Source organism: Alnus glutinosa, chromosome 3, assembly GCF_958979055.1.
Source record: "Alnus glutinosa chromosome 3, dhAlnGlut1.1, whole genome shotgun sequence".
Lineage (NCBI taxonomy): Eukaryota > Viridiplantae > Streptophyta > Magnoliopsida > Fagales > Betulaceae > Alnus > Alnus glutinosa.
Window position 1 is genome coordinate 13,949,788 of NC_084888.1, and position 23,950 is coordinate 13,973,737.

A 23,950-nucleotide genomic window follows, 5' to 3' on the forward strand; every position below is an offset into this window, starting at 1 on the left:
AACATTCTCTGTTAAACCACATTTTACCTTACAAACCTCATTCCTTTTGAAAAGCATTTTCTATCAAAACTCATTTTTCAATAAACTCATGTAAATCACATGGTAATATAAATTAATATTTATAGATATATTCAAATTTTCAAAGCTCAATATCACCATTAAAATCATGCATCATGTAAAGCAATTTAGTGCTAGGTGAGTAAGTTTATACTTGCAACTTGGGCTTATCAACGAGTTTAAACCTCTAGGCGCATGCTCAAACTTGTTTGCATTAAATTATAACTAAACATTAGACTTTTATTTGCTAAAATACTCTATGTTTTAGGATACATCACTCTAACAAAGACCAGTTTGTTCGATCAAAGTCCCTAAACCCTAGTTTCTACGTTTTTCCCTAAGTTCGTCCTATCCAGAGCGATTTTGTTCAATCAAAATCTTCTGCCATATCAGTTTTCTAAGTCAAATCTTATCCAAACTTTATTTTTCTCTTTACCAATCTCTTTTTCTAACTCATGCCACCCTAAGAAACCGATTGCATGTATATTCCATTAATCTTTAACGTTTAAGAAATCTCACTTTTATCAATAACCCTAGTTTTACCTTTTTCCACATTTTGTTTATACCTTCAACAAAATTTCGTCATTATGACGACTATCAGCACACCACACAACTTTAACATATTCTCATTTTGATATAACTTCAATACGTCTAATAAAAATCTCATTATATCTTTTCTAAGACAATAGTTTATCTTAAAATCTTAATTGTTTCTATATACTCTATTTAGTCCTAATACAACAATAACAATTACAAACCATTAAAACAACTATAATATACAGAGTTTAGTCATAAAAGCTCACCCTTGGAGCTATTCTTCGAGAACCTTGTATGTATATCCTTCGTATACCAAACACTTAAGATTTTAACTTCCAAACACACAAAACCACCATCATAGCAAACGAGACTCAAATTTTTGTTTGACTTTGGGCCTTTAAATAGAAATTTTTATTGATTACTGCTTAGTTCGTTAGAACAAACTTGCTTTTAGTGCATGTCATTCACGTCCCCACCTAACCCTCCACGTCGAATGACATGTGGTGATGTGATTTTCGTTCGATCAAACTTATTCTCATTTGAACAAGTTTGTGTTTATTCGATTCATTGCAAGTTTCCACCTATTGACATGGGGAGATGCTCTGTTCGTTCGATCGAATGAACATGTTTCCCCTTACTGACACGTGGAGATGTTCTATTCATTTGATTGAACTTATTCTCGATCAAATGAATTTGTGTTTCTTTCTAACGCGTGTAACGTTTTGTTTCATTCGAACACTATTCTTTTCGTTCGAACGAAACCCCTATGTTTCAAAGTTTTTAAGTTTTTATATTGCTTTTAATCTTTGTCTCTTTATTATAACCCATATGGGATTCGCCGTGTATAACCTACATGTTATTTTAATCATTGTATTCCGTTACTTTATCTTTATTTTGATCTTAATGGGAAATTTATACATATAATCATTATTTTCTTAGCAATTAAAATATGCATTTCAATTTCTTGGGCACAATAAATCATCTTCTAGCTCTAATGGTTTTTTTTTTTTTTTTTTTTCTTTTCTTCTTTCATTTTGCTTAACGTTGTACATACTTCTCTCAACTTACCATAAGAATAGGTTATATAAGTTGCCTGATAAAATAATTTATTGTTTAATTTATATAAGTTGCCTGAGATAAAATAATTTATTGTTTAATTAATTCCACCAGAAAAAATCCTTGATTCGGCATGATGGAGAACAGTCGAGCCTAATAATAGAACCTGAATTAAAAAACAGGAAAAGGACAAAAGCAGGCTAATTTTAGAGACTCTCGAAAGGGCACAAAGAGGTGCCAAAAAAAGGATTTGTTTTATTTTATAATAATAGTGAAACAGAGTATGCCGTCTCTTGACAACCCGAAGTAAACCCATCAACATCCTCAATTTTCAAAAGAAGATCCGACATAGAAAAGAGGAAGCTAACAATTGGTAGCACCTCAAAAACTACATGCAAAGGCCATCACATCTTCCAAACAAACAGCGCACCAACTGTTTGAGAAAATGCTCTTTTTTGTCGCTTTCCAAAAGGCATCACTGCCCACTTCCTTATTCCTCCTCCTCCTCCTCCTCCTCCTCTTGGTCAATGACCATAATAGAAAAAACCAAAACCATCTTCTACTGAATAATCAATCACAATGACCATCGGAGAAGCTGGCCAAAACCCCACCGCAGATCACATCCTGGACTGGATAGAAGATTGTTTTCCGTTCCTTCCGTTCTTGGAGTGCGATGGGTATCAATGGTGGGAACAAACCCAGGATCAGATTGACTCCCCTCTAGCCTCTCTCAACTCCACTGTCACTGCCACCAGCTCCACACCCACTGATCCCACCATTCTCAATCATCCCTCGCCGCCCGATTCGTCCAAGAAACGAAAATCCGACGACGACCCACTCCCCAAACCCTCCCAAAAACCACATAATCCGCGGAAGGGTCAGGGCCGTCGGATCAGCCAGCCCAACGACGGCGACGCTGCAGTTGAGGAAGTTGCGGCGGCAGCTAAGAAATCAGCTGGAAACAAGAAAGGTGCTAGCAAGGCCGCAGGAAATAACTCTGCTAACGGCAACAAGGAAGGGAGGTGGGCTGAGCAGTTGCTCAACCCCTGCGCCTCCGCCATCACCTACGGCCAACTGTCCCGCGTGCAACACTTTCTCTACGTTCTCAACGAGCTCAACTCCCCCAGCGGCGACGCCAACCACCGCCTCGCCTTTCACGGCCTCCGAGCGCTGACACTCCACCTATCCACCACCTCCACCTCCTCCTCCTCCTCAGCGGGGCATACCTTCGCTTCCACGGATTCACGATTCTTCCAACGATCACTGCTCAAATTTTATGAGGTCAGTCCCTGGTTCGCCTTCCCCAACAACATTGCGAACGCTTCGATCCTCCAAATTCTTGCCGAAGAGCCTGGCCGCTCGCGCAATCTTCATATCCTTGATATTGGCGTCTCTCATGGCGTGCAGTGGCCGACCCTGCTCGAGGCCTTGACTCGCCGGCCGGGAGGGCCGCCGCCACTAGTCCGCATCACGGTCATCGCCGCCACCGTTGAAAAGGATCCAAACAAAGAGACCCCATTTTCCATAGGACCGCCAGGAGACAACTTCTCCTCTCGGCTTCTCTGTTTCGCCAAGTCCATGAACGTGAATTTGCAGATCAACCTGCTCGATAATCATCCATTGCAGAGTCTAAACGAGCAAGTCATAAAAACAGCCCCAGACGAAACCTTAATAGTTTGCGCCCAATTTAGGCTTCACCACCTGAATCACAACTCCCCCGATGAGAGAACAGAGTTCTTGAGATCACTGAGAAGAATGGAGCCAAAGGGGGTGATTCTAAGCGAAAATAACATGGAATGTAGCTGCAACAGTTGTGGGGATTTTGCGACCGGGTTCTCTCGGAGAGTGGAGTACTTGTGGAGGTTTTTGGACTCAACGAGCGCGGCTTTCAAGGGGAGAGAGTGTGAAGAGAGGAGGCTGATGGAAGTAGAGGCAGCGAAGGCATTGACGAACAGGGGAGACATGAATGAAGGGAAAGAGAAGTGGTGTGAAAGAATGAGAGGCGTGGGGTTCGTAGGAGAGGTGTTTGGAGAGGATGCAATTGATGGTGCTCGAGCTCTGTTGAGGAAGTATGATAGTAATTGGGAGATGAGAATTGAAGAGAAGGATGGTTTTGTGGGACTATGGTGGAAAGGGCAGCCAGTTTCTTTTTCTTCTTTGTGGAAGTTGGGTGTGAAAACTTAAAAAAGGTCTCTCTGTTTCACTTTTGCTCATTAGCTCTGCAAAAAATTGACCATGGCGTCAAAGTGTGGCTCCAAATATTTGGTGGCATTGTGTTCTTTTCTTCTTTGTTTTCAAGGCATAAGCTCCATTTTTTTTTTGTTTGCCATTTAAGCTTGTGCTTTACCTTTCATTTGTGAAAAAATGCTCAATTTCTAAATGGATTATGGTGGAAAGGACTGCCAAATACCGGGGAGACATGTTTCCTGTACATTTCTCATGCATGAGTTGTTGACAACCCCCATTAGTTGTCTAAAGGACGATTGACACCTCATCACTGGTTTCAAGAGTGACCGACTACTCCCAAAAAGTCTTTTGGAATTAGTCCGACTACCCGACCACCCCAACCCCAATAAGTTGTTTTGGGGGTGGTTGACCACCCTCATCAGTTATTTTGAAGGTGATTGACCACCCAAAACTGTTTTAGGATAATTCGGCCACCCCATAAGATGGTTCCGGCACCCTCTAAGGTTTTCACACATGATGTGGCAAAGATGTATTTAAATTTTAACCTTTCACTAACGAGGAATGACCAGGATTTATAAAAATACATGCCCCTATAATTCCTAGGAGATCTTAATCCCAAAACCCATCCTTTAGATTTCTAGTCACTTGTCAACACGTTGCAGAGAAAGGGTAAAGAAATTATAATTTACACAATTTACAATTCTCAACCTATTATAGAATTCTAACAAGTAACATCCCAGTAACTAAAAAGCAAAGCAATATGCATCACTTCGCTAGATATATTCACATCAGATTTCCCTGTAAACTTATTTCCACCAATAAGATTTTACCATTACCTCCTTATACCCCTAAAGCCTGGAACAGGGAGAGAACAACAATTACACGCCACTCTGACAAATATAGAGACTTTTCCCACATAAGCAAATTCCTCAGTCACAGTGTGCTAATTCAAGAAACAGTAACTCTTTTCCTCATGTATCATATATCCGCAACGAATGCCGTATTTCCTGCCTACAGACAGGACACTTGGGTGTGGATTCTCGTTCAACTGAGATGGCGCAGCGTTGGCAACACACCATATGCCCACATGGAATGAATGCAGATCGCCTTCTCCTCATCAGACAGATCACACACAACTCTCCATCTGGAACATCTCCCATCTCCTCCTCCTCTGCTGCAACCTGAGAGTGCATGTCATCACTTGCGGCCTGTCTTGGTTGCTGAAGCTGTCTTTGTTGCCTCCACTCTTTCCATCTATTCCAATTCCTGAAGAGCATTATATATTTATATATTGGAAACGTATCAGTTCTGATAACAATCAGATCAATGCTTTCTTTCTATACTTATCCTTGTTTCTCTCACGAGGGAGTGAGGCATCCAAATGAATAAGCCAATGCTGTACGTAACTCACAGCATTTTGATTGAGGGATATGAAATTTAGATAGCTATTATACCTCACAACAGCATAGCCAAGTACACCAATTGACAGTGAACCGAGAGCGATACAACTCCACAGAAGTACTTTGCTCCTGAAGGTAAGATCTACAATCATCTGATCCTTGCTCATGTCAGACCTGCGAGAGACCATCATGACACCAATTATTCCACTTAAAGCAGTGCCTCAAAGCACAGATATAAAAATGCCCATATATCACTTGGCTAGCTGTGCAAGTAATATACATTTAGCCCTCCTACAGCAAGACATGAGAGTTTGAATGTTAACAAACTCGACTAATTAATAATGAAAAGATGCAGCCAATCTATAGCAACACAAACTTGAAACTTTAAAAAAGAAAGGTAGTAAATAGACCAAATCCCAAGTGGTACACGAGCACTAAGAGATGGAAGCACAAATATAATGGTGTCCACCCAACTGATTCATTGACATTTTCACAGACCACCCAATCATCACTGAACACAATTAAATTGAAGGGTAACAGTATTCGGATCGGTTAACTTTAGCAGAAATCCTAGCTGAAGCAGGAAACACCGCTTCAAATTCACCACATGGAATTTACCAACTACAAAACCTAGAATGAATTCACTTACAAAAAGTAGGGAAGATCCTTGCATGACTTGATCTCAGGAATTCCATTTTTAAAACTGAACATACCAACAGCAGTGATATCTTTTCCTGATGGAAGGATTTTCTCTTCGTCAAGCAAGCCAACCTTTGAAAAAGGAACATGTAAGCGTGTAAAACATTTGAAATAGAAAATGAGCATATAAGAAGAGCCCAAAAAAATGGAACTGCAGAATTAAGGACCACAAGCGGCCTTCCAATTCAAGATAGAAACAAATTTTTCATGGACACATTAACAAAGACAAGATTTAATTTCCCAAACTCACGGGATATTCATGACCAAAAAGTGCCTGAAGGAAGGTATATGGAGAAGCACTAATGGGCTGCAGTTGATGATAAACTGTTGTGAGAGGGAGGGGATGTCTTGAGCCATCCATGTTCACAACAACAAAATCAGAATGTTGCCACCCAAAACCTTCAAAATTAGAATGTTGCCCCCCATAACCATCAACAAGAACAAAAGGAACCTGTAAAAGAAAACAAATGAAAGAGACAAGTCTTCATTATCTCAAACACAAAAGCTGCCATGCAAAAGGCCCTAAATTCCATTCAACCTACCATAATGAAGCAAATACCTTTCCAAATAGGTACACATATCAGAAAAGGCCATGAGAGGCTGTTCCAGGTCCTAATATTTGGAAATTACAAGAAACTATCAGGTAGAAACACACCTGTCCAAAACAAAAACTCTAGTGCACATAAAAACCTCATCTGAGGCTAGTGGGCTTTTTCAAACCACTACATTGGCCAGTCAAGCCTTCTTGATTTTCTTAGGCTAGCTCTCATCCTCTAAAAAAAAGCCTGTCGATCCTCTCGAGTGTTTGGTGACATCCTATCAGATAACCTACCTGACAACACTCTTCTCGGGTATGGGTTGCATCCACTGTGGTCAGAGGTGAGTCAAACACTCAGCTAGCTGCTCATGTGATGCAAGCTGCCACCAAGGCTCCTCCAAAGCCTCAAGGCGGAGGTGGCTTCGATGCAGGGATGTGCAATTCTATGATAGATTGTTTACCAAACAATTTGGTTGGCAGCCCAAGCAGGATGACCTTACTTTTGATTCCATTCCTGAGGTAGAGGCCACTTGGTTAGAGAGACCATTTGAGGAGAGTGGAAGTGGTGAGAGTTATGATCAGTGATAAAGCACTGGGTCTTGATGGGTTTACTATGGCTTTCTTCCAAGCTTGCTGGGATGTGATTAAAGAAGATATTATGAGGGTGTTCCATAATTTTCATGCTAGAAGCAAGTTTGAAAAAAACCTTAATGCCACTTTCATTGCTCTCATCCCAAAGAAACCCAGGGTTGTTGATGTCAAAGATTTTTGACCTATTAGTCTAGTGAGAGGAGCTTACAAGATTATTGCCAAAGTCCTAGCTAATAGGTTGAAAAGGGCTCTAGAGAAGATCATTCCGAAGCCCCATAATGCGTTTGTCAGAGGTAGGGACATCCTAGACTCCATTCTTATAGCTAACAAATGCTTGAATAGTAGGATTAGATCAGACGAGCCAAGTATGCTTTGCGAATTAGACATTGAAAAGGCGTACAATCATGTCAATTGAGAGTTCTTATTGGGGCGAACTGGCATTCTTGGAGCGCATTATATTTCTTTGGTGCGCTTTTTTGTTTTGACGAATGACACTCCTTCCAGATTTTTCAGTAGCTCCCGTAGTCTAAGACAATGAGATCCTTTGACTCTTTTACCATTTGTCATTGACATGGAGGCCTTTAGTAAATACCATCTGTGAATGTAGATCGGGGCCCTCTTTTGGACTTTTCCGTGGGGTCTAGGAACATTGGAGCGCTACACATCTCCCACCTCCTGTTTGCATACGACACCTTGATATTTTGTAGGGCAAATCTAGACAAGCTATGCTATTTTTGTGCTTTATTCTTATCCTTCGAAGCTGTATCCAGTGTGAAAATCAATTTGGCCAAGTCATAATTGGTTCTTGTGGGCAATGTCAATAATGTAGATGGAGTGGCCATTATTCTTGGCTGCGGGGTTTTACATATGAAGCATCTTGGCCTCCCCCATTGGGAGCTTCTTTTAAGGCCAAATGTATTTGGGATGGTGTTATTAAGAAGATTGAGCGCCATTTGGCTGGCTGGAAGAGGATGGACTTGTTTGAGGGTGGAAGGATTAGACAAATCAAGAGTATCCTATCCAATTTGCCTAAGTATTTCATGTCTCTTTTTTCTATACATGTTGGCGTTGCCAATCGCATAGAGTAGTTACAGCGGGACTTCTTATGGGGTAAGCTAGGTGAAGAGTTCAAATTTCACTGGGTAAACAGGTCCAAGGTTTTCTCTGATTTGTGAGGGAGAATTGGGGGTCCAAAACTTGCTTTGTTCAACCGTACTCTTTTGAGAAAGTGGCTTTGGCGCTATTTGCATAAGAGAGAGGCTTTGTGGAGAGTCGTAGTGGATTCTAAATATGGGAGCTTGTGGGTTTGGTTGTGTTCAAATGAGGTCCATGGGTTGTATGCTTTGTTCAACCGTACTCTTTTGAGAAAGTGGCTTTGGCGCTATGTGCATAAGAGAGAGGCTTTGTGGAGAGTCGTAGTGGATTCTAAATATGGCAGCTTGTGGTTTGGTTGTGTTCAAATGAGGTCCATGGGTTGTATGGGTGGGGTTGTAAAAAAAATCAGGAAGGGTTGGAAGGAATTCTCTAGCCATGCCAAATTTGAGGCGGGAGATGGATCTAGAATTAGATTATGGCATGACATCTGGTGCGGAGATCAAGCCCTTAAGGAAGCTTTCCTGAATTAGTATGTATTGCTTGCGTTAAGGATGCTTTCGTGGCAGATTACTTGGAGTTATCTGGTGATTTTCATAAGTGGAATGTAAGCTTTATCAGAACAGCTCACAATTGGGAGGTGGATGCATTTGCTTCATTCTTTAACTTCTTATAATCCCTTAGATTGAGGCAGGAAGGGGAAGACAAGCTTCGTTCGGCCCCTTCCAATAGAAGGATGTTTACTACTAGATCTTTATATAACGTCCTTGTACCCTCATCCTAGCACTCCCTTTCCTTGGAAGTGTATTTAGCAAAATAAGGTCCCCTTGACAACGACCTATTTTGCTTGGATAGCAGCCCTAGGGAAGATCTTCCACATGGATAAACTAAGAAAACGATGTCATTGTGGTTGACTAATGTTGTATGTGTAAGAGGAGTAGAGAGTCTGTGGATCATCGTCTACTCCATTGAGAGATTGCCAGTGCCTCATTTTCAGTCGTATTGGGTTAGTTTGGGTTATGCCTAGTATAGTAGATCTTCTCGCTTGTTGGAGAGGGTTGTGCAGTAGTCCTCAGAGTGTAGCAGCTTGGAAGATAGTTTTGTGTTGCCTTTTGTGGTATCTTTGGATGGAAATAAATTATAGAAGTTTTGAAGACCGCGAGAAAATGGTGGTGGAACTAAAGTCTTTCTTTCTCAAAACTCTTTTCGACTGCACAGCTTCTATAGATTTTAATGTGCTTAACTTTCATGATTTTCTTAATCTTCTTTCTCTTTTTAGTTAGGTGTTTTTCTTGTATACATCTTGTGTACTTGGATTACGCCTTTTGCACTTTTCTTTGATATCTCGTTCACTTACAAAAAAAAGAAAAATACACTACATCTCATCAACTTTAAATACAAGAAATTGGTTTTTGGAACTAGAAAACCTTATGAAAAATCACACAGCTTATGTTATATTCAGAACTAAAAGCATACTTTTGTAACATGAGTATTGTGTGACCAGTAAATTAACAGTTGGTCTTTATGCATGTCAAATTTTCCTGAGCAAAGATATATAACATTTATTTTTTGAGCATGTCTATAGTAAACAAACAAATGAAATAGTTCACCATATATCCATGTGAACTAAAGAAGATGTGTTATGAATTTACTGTTCTTAATGAGGTTGATTCTTGCTCTCTCCAAGATCTTGCAAATATAGCGCGTAGATCAGAAGTCCAGCCAAAAAAGCCCTTCCATTCGTTGTAGATGCACTGCATAACATATATATCACAAAATCAATACACGCATAAACCATGTTCGTCAACCAAGTTTGTTCAGTGGTCAACGGTCATAACATAATTGGTTAGTGGGGGAAAACCAGGCCGGGATTCAAAAGAATTAGGCGAAGTGTTTGTTCCTGAACAACAGAAGTGGAAAGAAACTAAGGAGGAGAGGGATTTTGGATCATCTCCCAAATAACTAAAGAGCAAGAGTCAAAGAAAATGCATCAATTCAAATCGAGATTTATTCAATACCCTATTTATGTTAAAATATGTTAAATCACAAAAATAAAGGTGAAAAGTAAGAAATCAATCTTGTATCAGACTGCTCGTCTTTTTGTAGTCGGATTCCCAAGTTTTTGGAATGCTCTAAATTCCACTTGAGCATCCAAATCTAGGTCAATACCTGCAAAAACATCTCTGACCACGAGGAAGAAAAAGTCTAATTGGACATACGCTTGAGGCCTCTCAGAGTTGAACCACATTTCAGTCTGATTAGTCGGATGTTGTTGAGCCAAATACCAATTGCCAAATACACAAAACAAATTTGTTGAGGCGGCAATACAAGTGCGACTTAGGTTAGTCCAGCTTAGTAACACCGCCAAATAGCCATCACACCCAATCCAAAGTCATAAGCTGGGGTCACAGAATCCACCACACCAGCTGAATTCGCCCCACGGGAGTGACTTTCTTCAATTCACTAAGCGGTATAGATTAAGTAGTGCCTTGTCTTCCAAGGGCTGGTGCTTTCCCTTTGCTGTATCTCATTAAGTATAAGTGATTTTGGGCACTGAATTTGCCCTATTTGTCAAGGGCTTAGTGCTCTCCTTCCCTCCTAGACGAGAAGGGTAGGTTTGCAACCCAACAAGTAACGGCTTTCTAAAGCTCAAACGAGTTAAGAGTCAAACTAGGATTCAATCATTCCTCCCTGGCTGGTGGGAACTGTTGGACCATTGGCTTCTTAGTCAGATTGTTCATATGGGTATTCTGAAAAACCAACAGAGTGAAGGTCTTACTACAGCAATCAAAAGTCGGTTCAAGGCAAGGATCAAAGTTCTTCCTTGAGGCTGACTTCCTGACTTAGCCTTTCTTTCATTTAAGACAAATAAAGAGTCTGCCCAAATAGAGTAGTAATTTCTTAGTCTTTCATAGGCGCAATCAGTTAATCAATTGGGGAATGGGGGCTTCCGCCCATGTTAACTTTAGCTCTTCTTCTTCTGCTTCTTTGCTTTGAGCGAATCCCCTGTAACAAATTCTTTGGATTCGACACTCCCCACTGCCCACACTCAGCTAATGTTAGTGTAACAACGAGATGGAATGGACACAAAAACCAATTGAAAATTGCAAAGCTATACTCCTTTAAGTGATCGAGAAGTTCGTTTCTGTCAATCTAAAATGTAAGTAAAATAGTTTGTTTGCTGAGCAGTTCTTCATTTTTCAAAATTGACAAGCAAAAACTACAGAAATGATAACTTCATGATCTCAGTAGCATTCTTTCTTTTCTTTTCGCCACTATTTGCAGCAAAACAGAAATGGCAATAATCCTTTTATTCAATCTCTCCAATATGTTACTTTCCTCTGCTTTCTCAAAAACCAAACAGATCATTAAATTAAGAAAAATAAGAAATAATTAAAAAAAAAAAAAAATCGGAACCAGCACAATTGACAAACTTCAAAAATTTAATCAGTAATTTCCATTCAGTATCCAAGGAAAATAACAGGTTTCCAGTTTTACGCTTCTACAACACCGCTTAAGTAGAAAATCTTAGCTCCTAAAAGAAGAAAATTCTTATGAATTGCAGTGTTTCCCTTCCTATTCCCACACTTTCTCGGCAAGCAAACACAGAATCAAGTAAAATTTCACAAACAGAAGCGCGAATAAACAACAATTGATCAGCAACAAAACAGAGCTTCTAGATTCTCTTTTAGCAGTTACAATAAGAAACGCACCGTTTGAGTCCTTTGAACAATAACGGCTTTGTCTCCGGACTCCTGTGAGACCAAGACATTGGTCTTGAAGCTCTTCCAGTTGGGATCGACGGCGGATTTGGCCACGACAGTGCCGCGGACGACGACGATCATATGATCGGAAGGCTGTGAAAGGCCGGATGAGGAGTCCTCGACGGTCAGGATTGAGCGGAGGTCGGACACTTCGAGGGATGGGGCCCTGCGGATTTTGCCGAGAGCGGATGACGTGGCTGTGAACTTGAGAACAGAGCGGACGGCGGCGTAGGCCAAGGCCACGCCCAAAACGGCACCATCTAAGGAGAACGCAAGTTGGGACAGGAGGGACACGAGGGCTTGCTCGTGCGAAGACATTGTTAGTTGTTAGGGGAGACTACATTCGATCGGCGCACGTGGAGAAATTTTGCAGGGAAGAGGATCAGGCTGAATTTACTTGAATTGGGAAATTGGGGGAGGGAGTGTTTGGTCGATTCGGTTGATAACGCTGGGTTTTGAGTCTTTGACGTAGTTTACTTGTTTTGTGAACTGGCTCTTTTATGGGGAGTGCAGTGTCGCCCAAGAAAATAAAAATAAAAATGGATAACTTCGCAAAAGGGTATCGAATTATAGGCCGTTTTGACGGAAGAACACTAAACTTCAAAAACTGTCGAACCTGGGTATTCAATTATCCTAAACCCTCACTTTAGGGTATTCCGTCTGGTTCAAGCGTTAAAACCAGACAAAATTGCAATCACGTGACATACACGTGACTTTTTCGGCTGTTTCTACCCGTTTTGCCCTCAATCATCAGTTCTGTATGCATTCTATTGCTCATATGGGCAAAACAGGTAGAAACGGACGAAAAAGTCACGTGCATGTCACGTGATTGCAATTCCGTCTGGTTTTAACGCTTGAACTAGACGGAATACCCTAAAGTGAGGGTTTAGAATAATTGAATATCCGGGTTCGACAGTTTTTGAAGTTTAGTGTCCTTCCGTCAAAACGACCTATAATTCGATACCCTTTTGTGAAGTTATCCCAAATAAAAATAACAAAAATAATAATTTTTTTAATATCTCTTTTATTATATTAAGGTATTCGTATCTGCATAATGCGATTATTATCTACATCCGCACAGTTATTGTGGTTATTGATGCATTTATTATTCGTTATCCGCATATAAAGTAATGGCCGTTTGAATTAATATTCAAATCTATATTCAAACTTAAATAATACAGTTATTACTATATGAAAATTTGGAGGAGGGCATGAAAAGAGTAGTTATGATTATTGTTAAATTATTTATTTCAAAAAAGTTTAAATTAATAGAAAAAATGTATATTTAATTAATATTTTAATAAAATATTTAATTAAAATTGAAAGTAAATAACAGAGATAAATTTAATCATTTAATCAATACTTTAATAATTATAAAGGTGAGTCTCCCATCCCTAGTTTGATGATGATTTTGCAAGGCTAGGATCACCGTGTTACGTACTAGATACGGGGCAAAGAATTAGGAAAAAAAAAAAGTTCACAAGTAATTATGTGTGTTTGTTATTTGGTTATTATGTATCTCTGTTCTTTAGTTATATTATTTATCTATTTAAGTCTAACGTTAAGTATCGAGTAAGGGATATTGTTTATCCCAAGTGTTGGGATAGTAGTAGAAGTCATTGAGAGATCATACCTATCTCTATATAGTTTTTATATTTTTTTTTTTTATTTTTGATCTTTTGGTATTGTAAGACTCATTTGATGAATAAAGCAAGTAATAATTAATTATTTTAACTTTAGTAATTGTTTTGGGAGGTTTAGAATTTATCAAGATGGCTTAATAATAGAGAGTGTTTTGGTATTAAAATGATAGTTCAATGTGACCAAATGTCAAGAGTGTCAGTTCATAAAACCATGTTAAAAATGCATGGTAGTTCCTAAAAGGAATAGAATTCTCTCCATTTCAAGTGAAATTGATACTATCTATTTTATGGTCATGATTTAAATTTAGTACATCTAACAGTATATGTAAAGTTAATGTTGATATATCTTTTAAAAAATTTAATAATGTAAAATTATGTATAACGTTAAATGCATCAACTTTAAATCTTGACCATAAAATAAATAGTATCTATTTCATTTGAAATTAAGAAGATCTTATTCCTTCGTAGAGACAAAAAGTAATTACCCCAATATTTTACGTGACAACAAACGAAACTGAATAATGCTATTTGTACATCAACTACTTGTACACCCAATACATTTTGATTAAGGTCTCATGAAAAATGATTTTCGCACAATATAAATATGCACAATATTTAGACATATTGATAGACTCATAAATCCCATCTATACATCTTATTGTGTAAATATTATGCACATTTATGTTGTAAAATTAACCCATCCCATATCGAGTATGTACCACACATAGCTATTTCCCACAATAATTATGCACAGCTAGCAATTACTTTTGGTCCCGTATGAACGCACACAAAAAGAGAGAAATATACCTTACTTCCTACAATCCCCTTTCTTTAATTACCATCTTTTTCACCTTTCCACGAATTTGATCCCTAGTTTAATTTCTTCACTTTTTTCCTTTTTCCACTTTTTGGACGGCTGCCGATGACGTTTGCCATCCGATAACAAGCTTTCCAGTTGGATTCCTTCTCCAATTCCGCCATCTCCCCCCTATATATATATATATATATTTCCGGCAAGGCAATCCATCTTCAGTTTCGCCAATGGCTACGTATAGCTATACAAGCCAGTACTCATCTCAAAGATCAGTAGCCATGGTGCTTGCTCTAGCGTCTGCAATAGTGCTGTCGCCGTTATACGCGAGGCGGAAAAGCGATGCGCGCTATTACGAGACAAAGTGGAGCTCTGGGCTTGTTCTGCCCATGGTTCTTGCCGGGCTCATAATTGCCATTAGAACAACCTCATCGTGTTCGTCCATGTCTGCGCATGGAGGAGGTAGAGCTTCCATAATTCCGTCGCCGGACCCTTCTTGGGTGCTTAGAATTGGAAGCTCGTCTTGGGGGCTCGCCGGGGTTTTGGTGATGCTCATGCTTGTGCTGTCGTGGCAAGAATCTGTCCAGGACTTTTTCTGGAGATAGAGAGAAGCGCTCCACCTATGTCTGCTGACTTATTTCGTTTTTTTTTTTTTTTTTTTAATTATTATTATATATGAAATAATTTCGTTTTTTTTTTTCTCTCTGTTTTATGAGAAACAAGAAAAATACTGGTTCGTTACTTTTTCGTTCAAATTAGTAACAAATTTTATGCCACATAAGCACGCCGTGATTAATGTTACAAGAAGCCAGAATCTTCATTTTTACATCCCTGCGAATCTACTCAACAATTTGTTCCTCCGTTCTAGGGGTATTGCCATGGATCAAAGCATTCCTCTGTCTCCAAATATTGTAGACAGAGGCTCTTAGAGCAAGTTTACATAGAATAGTCCACAGGATTCGGCTTCAGTGCAGTTAAAAAAAAGAACAGCATATCTACTGTAAAAAAACAGACGGTGTAGATTGTATGGTAGAAATTTTAAAATAGATTATGTCGTCTTTTTAAAAAATTAACAGATTCTTTTAAACGGTGCTAACGTCTGATTCTAAAGACTACCATCCTATTCCTCAGCGGACCCAATTCTGCAAACCACTTCTCATGCCTTTCGAAACACTACGTTGGGTTTCTTCAAAGTCGCACATGGCAACAAGGTCCTTTGAAATCTCATCCTTGTGGATGTTCTTAATCTCATCACGTATCTTTCCAGCTATTTTGTGGTTCATGCATTCAAGGAAGCATCCCGGCAGACGTTTGTCAAAAAAGCTCCACTATACCCCCTCTGTTCGGCAAGCCACTTCGTCAATATCTACATCAGAGATCATTCTTTACCTCAGGTCTTAGCTAAAGCATCCACTATCTTCTTCCTTATCTTTTCTTCCCGTCATTACTTTATTTTTCCTAGGCCTCCATTGTTAGGCAGATAAAAGACTAGGAGATGGCAATGCAGTGGACCATGATCTACCAGCTAACAAGCCGCTTGCGAGTGCTCCTATAATCTGCTCTATCCAATCGCCTTCTCTTTGAATATTATGCTTCAATTATCACGTATGACCATGCCAATCACTACTTGGTAACTTGAGTTCCATATGAAAGTTCTAGCTAACGAGTGACTTCTTATTTATCTCCCCATTTTCCCATAACTCTAGACATGTACTCATATTAATCACCCACTACGTCGACGCAGCTACCCATGATATACTGAAAGTTACCCATGTTCTTGCCACCTCACCCATCCTCAATTCTACCCACGTTGCTCAACTTCCCTGTCCATTAACGTTCCTCTGTTCACCCCTGTTTTTCCCAACAAAAACAGAGGCCACTTGCTACACGTTTCCTTCGTGTTCTGATGCTACGGCTCCTTGGTTAATTGTGAAAAATATGACACTGAATATAGTTTTTCCAGGATAAATTTGACTATGGCTATTCCATTGAATATTTGGAAGTTACAGAGATCGAAACAAAAGCAATAAAAGACATACATGAGACTAAGCTAACAATGTATGACTACAAGATAATTACAAGTGATAAGTCATACAGAAGATAAATCTAATCTATCGTGATTAGATGAAACACTATCAGTAGTAAGAAGTCCACAAAGCAGAGTCTCTGATAGAAGCAGTTGGCATTGTATTTGAATGATGTTTGACAGGAACAGTTGAGTTATCTTGATAACACTCTGGACGTCGTTCTTTATCCATATATGATGTGTTGACATTCTGATCACACTTGGTAGACTTATTTGATAGTTGATACACTAACAAATTGTTCAAAGTATTTCTAATTGGGTTTCCTGGCCCTTCGACTTTGAACTGTATCATGTTCACTGTAGTTGGAGTGAGAATACCTCATTAACATTTTGTGTCAAACCAGGCATTGAATATAGAAGCAAAAAATAGAATCTAAAGCTTATTTCCAAGTGTTTCTGCCTCGCATTTGATAAATTAGAATAATTTCATCAAGTTCCATCACCTGCAATTGACGTTTGCTGTCTTGGTCCTCGAGAGAGATGCCACTTACACTGCTTTTTTTCCCTGATAAGAGCCGTTAGCTTCAATGGTTTGCATATTATTACTAGTATCACCTGCTATGCGCCCAACAATTGATTTCAAGCTTTGGAATGATAACGATGTATGCAAGAAAGCTAATGATTGTGCATGTTTGTTACTTTTTTTTTTTTTTTTTTTTAGATCATGTTTGTTACTTTTGCAATGTGGGGGAATAAGCAGTGGCGGTCTGGTCTGGCAGAGATATTGGTCCATGTGCGACTTTGAAGAAGGTCCAACGTAGGGTTTCCGTTAAACGAATCTGTTGGTTTCTTTTAAGGGACGCCGTCATCTATTTTAAAAATTTTACCATTCAATCTACACCGTCTGTTTTTTTACAGCAGATATGCTGTTCTTGTTTTAACAGCACTGAAGCCAGATCCTAGTCCACAATACTTCCCCTTTAAGGGAAACTGAACTCCATTGCACTACATCAACCCAATTATGCAGAGGCTCACTAACACAGCAAGCAGTGAGAACCCTCAATCAAATTCTTCGGCTGAAGCTGCAAGAGAATAAAAGATGGTCTCTATTCTCTATACAACCAAAGCAAAAAGGGCAGAGTAAACTGCCACCATAACCCCAAGAACACATCCTCTCTTTGGTGGGAAGGGCATCCCGAAAAACAAGCCATAGAATAAAAGAACGACGAGGAATGGCTTTTGAAAACCATACTGATTTTCACCAAGAAATAGTTGGCATTTTCTCCCCAAGGAACTCCCAGGTCTCAGAGCAGGAATAGACCCCTTTCTTAGACTTCCAAATGGCCATATCAGTACCCCTCCAATACTCACTTCAGGGAGCCGGCTCTGGATGGCAACGAGCTTGTCAGATCTAGATCCATTCCAGAACCACTCTCCATCACGAATGATGGAAGAGACTTTTGCTTCCAAATTACTACCAGCATCATAAACCGCCCGAAACCCATAAACATCAAGTAAACATCCATCCGGGTGCCATGAATCAAACCAAAGAAACACCTTACTCCCATCACCAATCTTAAACTTTAGAAATTGCTTGGCAAGATTTCTAAGTTTTAGAATTTTTCTCCAACTACAAGGGCAGGGCCGGGGAGGTGAAACCGACAAAAAGCTCCTTCCCTTAAGCCAATTGTTCAGCACCCAAGCCACCCATAGAGAACCTGCTTGAGCAAATAAATTTCATATGTGGTTAAGCATGGCAGCTTTATTCCACACATCCAGCCTTCGAAGACCAAGCCCCTCTTCCTTCTTAGGGACGCAAACTTTGTCCCAAGCCACCTTAGCTCAGGCTTTAGAATCCTGTCCACACCAAAGAAATCTGTTCAGCTTTTGTTCAATCATAAGGATGATTTTCTTAGGAAGAAGGAACACCCTTGACCAATACACTTCCAGGCTAAATAATAGGTAATTTCTAATGGAATAGAGAATTACGAGAGAATTGAAGAAGAAATAGATACCAATATTACTGATAACATCCACTTGAGGTAGGAAACACATTTACACACCAAATGATCAAAATACTTATCTGCCTACTACTGAAGTATGATTGCTCTTAAATAGATGAACTACTAATTAGAAGATAACCATAACTTAGAAGATAACCATAGAGTAGTACTGCTAAAGACTATCTCTATGTATTAGAGATAGTCTTAGTCTTCTATTAAAACTCTTTATTCTTATTCCTTCCTCCTGGAACTACTTCTCCTGGTATTTAGGATTGAACCCCCTATTCTTACGAGTGAAGTGTCTATCAATTGCCGCCCCTTGAACACGATCCTTGTCCTCAAGGTCAATGTCTGGAAATTGTTGGCGGAGAACGGCCACTTCCTTCCACGTGGCATCTTCTGGAGTAACGGATTTCCATTGCACCAGGGCCTCTGGAACATACTTGGCTCCTTGCTTAACCCAGCGGTAGTCACGAATAAGGAGAGGAGTGAGCTGGGGAGTATGATCCACTGCAAAGGGGGGAAGGTCTGGAAGCACGCTGGAGGTGTCGCCCACCTTTGGTTTGAGGAGGGAGACATGGAACACTGGATGAACCCTTGCAGTGTCCGGTAGAGCTAACTTGTAGGCTACAGTTCCTATACACTCCAAAATTTGATAAGGCCCAAAGAAACGGCTGGCTAATTTCTGGTGAGCACGACGAAAGAAAGTGCCTTGGCGATAGGGTTGGAGCCAGAGAAATACCCAATTACCAAACTCATAGGTGCAATCGCGATGCTTTTTGTCGGCCATTTGTTTCATACGATTACTTGCTTGGTGGAGATTATGTTTGAGTTGAAGAAGAAGTTCATCCCGGGACAGCAAAGCTCGGTCAACCTCATCAACCACCGATGATCCCGCTAGATAATTCATTACCGTCGATGGTGGCCTGCCATACAAAGCCTGAAACGGTGTTATGCCCAATAAAGAATGGAAGGATGAGTTATGCCAGAATTCCGCCCATGGGAGATGGTTCTCCCACTACCGTGGGTGTCGGCTGCACAAGCAATGAAGATATTGCTCAAGGCAGCTATTCACCACCTCAGTTTGACCGTCCGACTGAGGATGGTATGCTGAGCTCATCTTTAGGTGAGTACCCTGCAAGCGAAATAATTCTTTCCAAAAGGTACTCACAAAAGTTGGATCGCGATCACTTACTATGGATTTGGGAATACCATGGAGACGAATAATCTATTGCACAAAGATCTCAGCAATTTTTCTTGACTGTATAAGGGTGAGACAAGGCCACAAAGTGGGCATATTTGGTGAATCGATCGACCACTACCATCACTGTGGTCTTGTCGGCTGAGGAAGGCAACCCATCCACAAAGTCTAAGGATATGTCCTCTCAGTCTTGAGTGGGAATTGGCAAGGGCTGTAAGAGTCCTGCAGGAGCTCGTGCCTCCGATTTGTTTCTTTAGCAGTTATCGCAGGCTGCCACATGTCGCCGAACGTCGTCCTGCATGCCCTCCCAAAAAAAAAAAGATTGTACCAGTCGTCGGTGAGTGCGAAAAAAGCCGAAATGGCTGCCAAGCTTGGAGTTGTGCACTTTATGGAGAAGAGTTGTTCGCGTGGCAGAGGTGGGTGGGATTACGATCCTCTATTTGTATAAGAGGATGCTGTCCTGGATCTTTAAATGAGGGTGTTGGTCTGGATGCTCCACCAGCTTTCCACGTAAATCCAGCAAGTAAAGATCATGAATATTTGCTTGTCGTAGTTCAGCCCATAAGTGGAAAAGAGGTCCACTCACAGCCATGGAACCTGTGTGGTCAAAAGATTCTAATGTGGCCAATTCTGAAGAAGGATGTCGAGAGAGACCATCAGCTGCAGTTAGTGCGGCCCAACCTATATAGAATTTCATAATCATACCCTAGTAGTTTTGAGACCCATCGCTGCTGTTCTGGAGTCACCATCCGTTGTTCCAAGAAAAAATGAAGGCTCTTGTGATCAGTCCAAATCTGAAAATGGCGACCCAAGAGGTAAGGACGCCAGAGGCGAATGGCTTCAATGATGGCGAGCATTTCCTTCGAATAAACCGACCACCCCTACTTCCTAGGGCCAATGGCTTTGCTCATGTAAGCCAAGGGAAGACCATTCTGAGATAATACGGCCCCCCAATGCCCTTGTCCGAGGCATATGATTCAATAACAAAAACAGCAAAAAAATTTGGGAAGCCTAAAACCGGAGTAGAAGACATAGCTATTTTTAGATCTTGAAAGGCTGTATTGGCTTCGGGGCTCCATTCGAATTGACCCTTATTGAGTAGATGAGTGAGGTTTTTAGCAATTAGCCCGTAATGCTTTACAAATTTGCGATAATAGCATGTGCCCAAGAAAGCCACGCAACTCCGTAATAGTCTTCGGAATGGGTCAGGTGAACATAACTTCAATTTTGCTGGAATCCACTTTTACGCCATCTCGAGTAATAATGTGGCCCAAATGGTTTACCTCAGATTGGCCAAAAACGCACTTGCTTAGCTTTACCACAAAGTGATGGTGGTCTAGGATCTCCAGTGTTTGACGTAGATGGATCAAATGGACTTCCCAACTAGGGCTGTAGACAAGGATAGCGTCAAAAAACACAAGAATAAATTGACGTAAATGAACCCAGAAAATATCATTCATTGCAGCTTGAAATGTAAATGGCGCGTTACACAAACCGAATGGCATGACCAAATACTCATAATGGCCACTATGTGTGCGGAATGCAGTTTTGTGAATGTCGTCGGGTTGGACCCGAATTTGATGATACCCGGCACAAAGATCGAGCTTGGTAAAATATTGCGACCCATGGTGCTCATTCAACATGTTGTCCACCGTTGGGATTGGGAAGCGATCTTTCACTATTGCTGCGTTCAAAGCACGATAATTTGTGCAAAAATACCACGTGCCATCCTTTTTTTTCACAAGTAAAATAGAGGAAGAAAATGGGCTGGTAATAGGCTTAATCAGTCCCAAAATTAGCATTTCTGTTACCTGCCTTTCGATTTCAGCCTTTTGAAAGTGGGCATACCTTTAGGGCCTGGCATTGATGGGCCCTAATCCGTCCTTGATGGGGACCCGATGATCATAGGCTCGTGATGGGGGTAAGGCCTTAGGTTCCTCCATAACGCCTGAAAAATCCAGAAGAATATCATGGATAGCCTCTGGAATGGGGCAGTCTGGTTGTGATTGGGCTGGCCGCACTGCAACAGCAAATGTTTCTCCTCCAGCAGCCACTTCATGACCCATCAAGGCATTACTCACAGCCCGGCCTGGGCAATCCTGACCCCATGATTTCAAAGTTGTGACCTTCTCGTGTGATGGTCATGGATAGCTTACTCCAATCACAAATGACCGGTCCCAGCTTCGCTAACCATTGAATTCCCAATACGACATCCAGTCCGTTCAACGGAAGAGAAAAGAAAGTGGCTGTGATTTCCAGGTCTTGAATTAGTAATCCTACCACATCATGGCGCTCTCGACAAGCTAGTTTTTCTCCGATGGCAACCGTTACCCAAAAGACTTCAATGGGTTGCACCGATAAGCCCAAGCCGCGACTCAACTTCTGCTTGATGAAGTTGTGCGTGGATCCACTATCAATCAGCATTGTAACTCGATAGTGCCCTATCCGTCCCGTGACTCACATGGTTCGTGGGCTAGTGTACCCTGCCAATGCATACAAGGAAATTTAGGGCTCTTCGTCGTTATTGGTGTCAGCCTCGGCCTCAATGGTTGCAGGCACACCCAGTCCTTCATCATCATCAGTGGGTTCTACCTCCAAAATCATCAGCTGCTTAGCGGCACAACGATGGCCAGGGGTGAATCTCTCGTTACAGCTAAAACATAGCCCTTTTTCACGGCGCCTCTGCATCTCGTCCCAGGGGAGTTCACTGTCGAAGGTACCGACTTAGGAGTGACTTGAGTGCTGGTGTTGGAACTTGAATAGGATTTCTGCTGGGAACGAGATGATTCTCCACGGTTCAACATTTTGGAGCGATTCAACTGATCTTCTTGCATTCTGGTAAAATGAATCGTGTCTCGTAAGGAACAGGGTTTGAACATTTTGACTAGGTTTGCAATTTTAGCCTTCAATCCCCCCAGAAACGTGCCAATGAGGGTCTTCTGGGGCCATCCTTCAACGTGGTTTGCTAGCCTCTCGAACTCTGCTTGATACTCCTGAACGGTACCCTTCTGAGTAATTCTGAACAACGCTTCATCAAAATCCTCATAAGTAGTAGGTCCAAAACATGCCAACAACTCGGGTATGAAGAGTTCCCAAGTGATAGGCGTGGCATCGACCTAGTAGATATTGCTCAACCACTGCCACCATTGATTTGCGGCTCCTTCTAGGTAGAAAGCTGCCAAGGAAACCTTCTGCTCCTCCGAGGTTTGTCGGTAGGCAAAAAATTGATTGGCCTAATTCAACCATTCAATCGGGTCATCGCCAGAAAAACGGGGAAAATCCATCTTGAGATGGCGTTTGTGTTGCCCATCATCGCGATAATCACGATAGCCTCCTGTGTTGAACGAGGATCTCATGTCTTTGTCCTTTCCACCATGGAGAGGGTGCTCCCCCATAGATTTGGCTGACTCCTGCATGTCCTTCACGGCTCGATCCATCGTCTCGTTTAACGTTTGTTCCATCTATTGCATCCGAACCTCACTTCCTTGAGCCATCCGCTGGATAGACTCCTTGATGTCCTGCACATCGTTTTCTAGCTTCTCAATGCAGTCCTTCTAGGTTGACATTGCTCTGATACCAGATTGATAGGTAATTTCTAATGGAATAGAGAATTACGAGAGAATTGAAGAAGAAATAAATACCAATATTACTGATAACATCCACTTGAGGTAGGAAACACCTTTCCACACCAAATGATCAAAATACTTATCTACCTACTACTGACGTCTGATAACTACTAATTAGAAGATAACCATAGAGTAGTACTGCTAAAGACTATCTCTATGTATTAGAGATAGTCTTAATCTTCTATTAAGACTCTTTATTCTTATTCCTTCCTCCTGCAACTCCTCCTCCTGGTATTTAGGATTGAACCCCTTATTCTTACAGGTGAAGTGTCTATCACTAAAAAGAATTGAAGTAATAAGTTGTAATCGGCCGGCAAAAGAGAGATGCTTGGCTATCCATGAATCGATCCGAGCAGTAATTCTAGATACAAGACTCTCACAATCAACAATCGACAGTCTAGTAGATATAATGGGAATCCCCAAATACCTAACAAGGAGAGATCCCTCCAGAATCTGTAAAAAATCGAGAAGCACCTACTTAGCTGGCAGATCCAAACCAACCACAAAAACAAAACTCTTAGCTAGATTGGACTTCAAACCAGACAGTTCTTCAAACTCCTCCAGTACACCATGAATCGCCCGAAGAGAGCTCAAATTAGCAGTAGAAAAAAGAAGCAAATTGTTAGCAAAACACAAGTGAGTTAACTTGAGAGAAGAGCACTTAGGGTGGAACTAAAAACCATAACCAGGATTTCAGTAGAATCATGAAATGATTCACC

The 23,950-nt window shown here is 40.8% G+C and overlaps 2 protein-coding genes across 2 annotated transcripts; one reads left to right on the plus strand and one right to left on the minus strand.

Annotated features, from left to right (window-relative positions):
• Positions 1-2,013: 2,013 nt before the first annotated feature.
• LOC133864838 (protein NODULATION SIGNALING PATHWAY 1) lies at positions 2,014-3,979 on the plus strand. The gene has a single exon (XM_062301263.1). The coding sequence runs from the start codon at positions 2,230-2,232 to the stop codon at positions 3,832-3,834; it is 1,605 nt and encodes a 534-aa protein (XP_062157247.1). The 5' UTR covers positions 2,014-2,229; the 3' UTR covers positions 3,835-3,979.
• Positions 3,980-4,493: 514 nt separating this feature from the next.
• On the minus strand, positions 4,494-12,401 carry LOC133864839 (E3 ubiquitin-protein ligase SPL2). The gene is made up of 6 exons (XM_062301264.1): positions 11,871-12,401; positions 9,810-9,911; positions 6,187-6,387; positions 5,887-6,008; positions 5,292-5,411; positions 4,494-5,103 (listed from the first exon to the last, which is right to left on the minus strand). The coding sequence occupies exons 1-6, from the start codon at positions 12,237-12,239 to the stop codon at positions 4,809-4,811; spliced, it is 1,209 nt and encodes a 402-aa protein (XP_062157248.1). The 5' UTR covers positions 12,240-12,401; the 3' UTR covers positions 4,494-4,808.
• Positions 12,402-23,950: the final 11,549 nt, after the last annotated feature.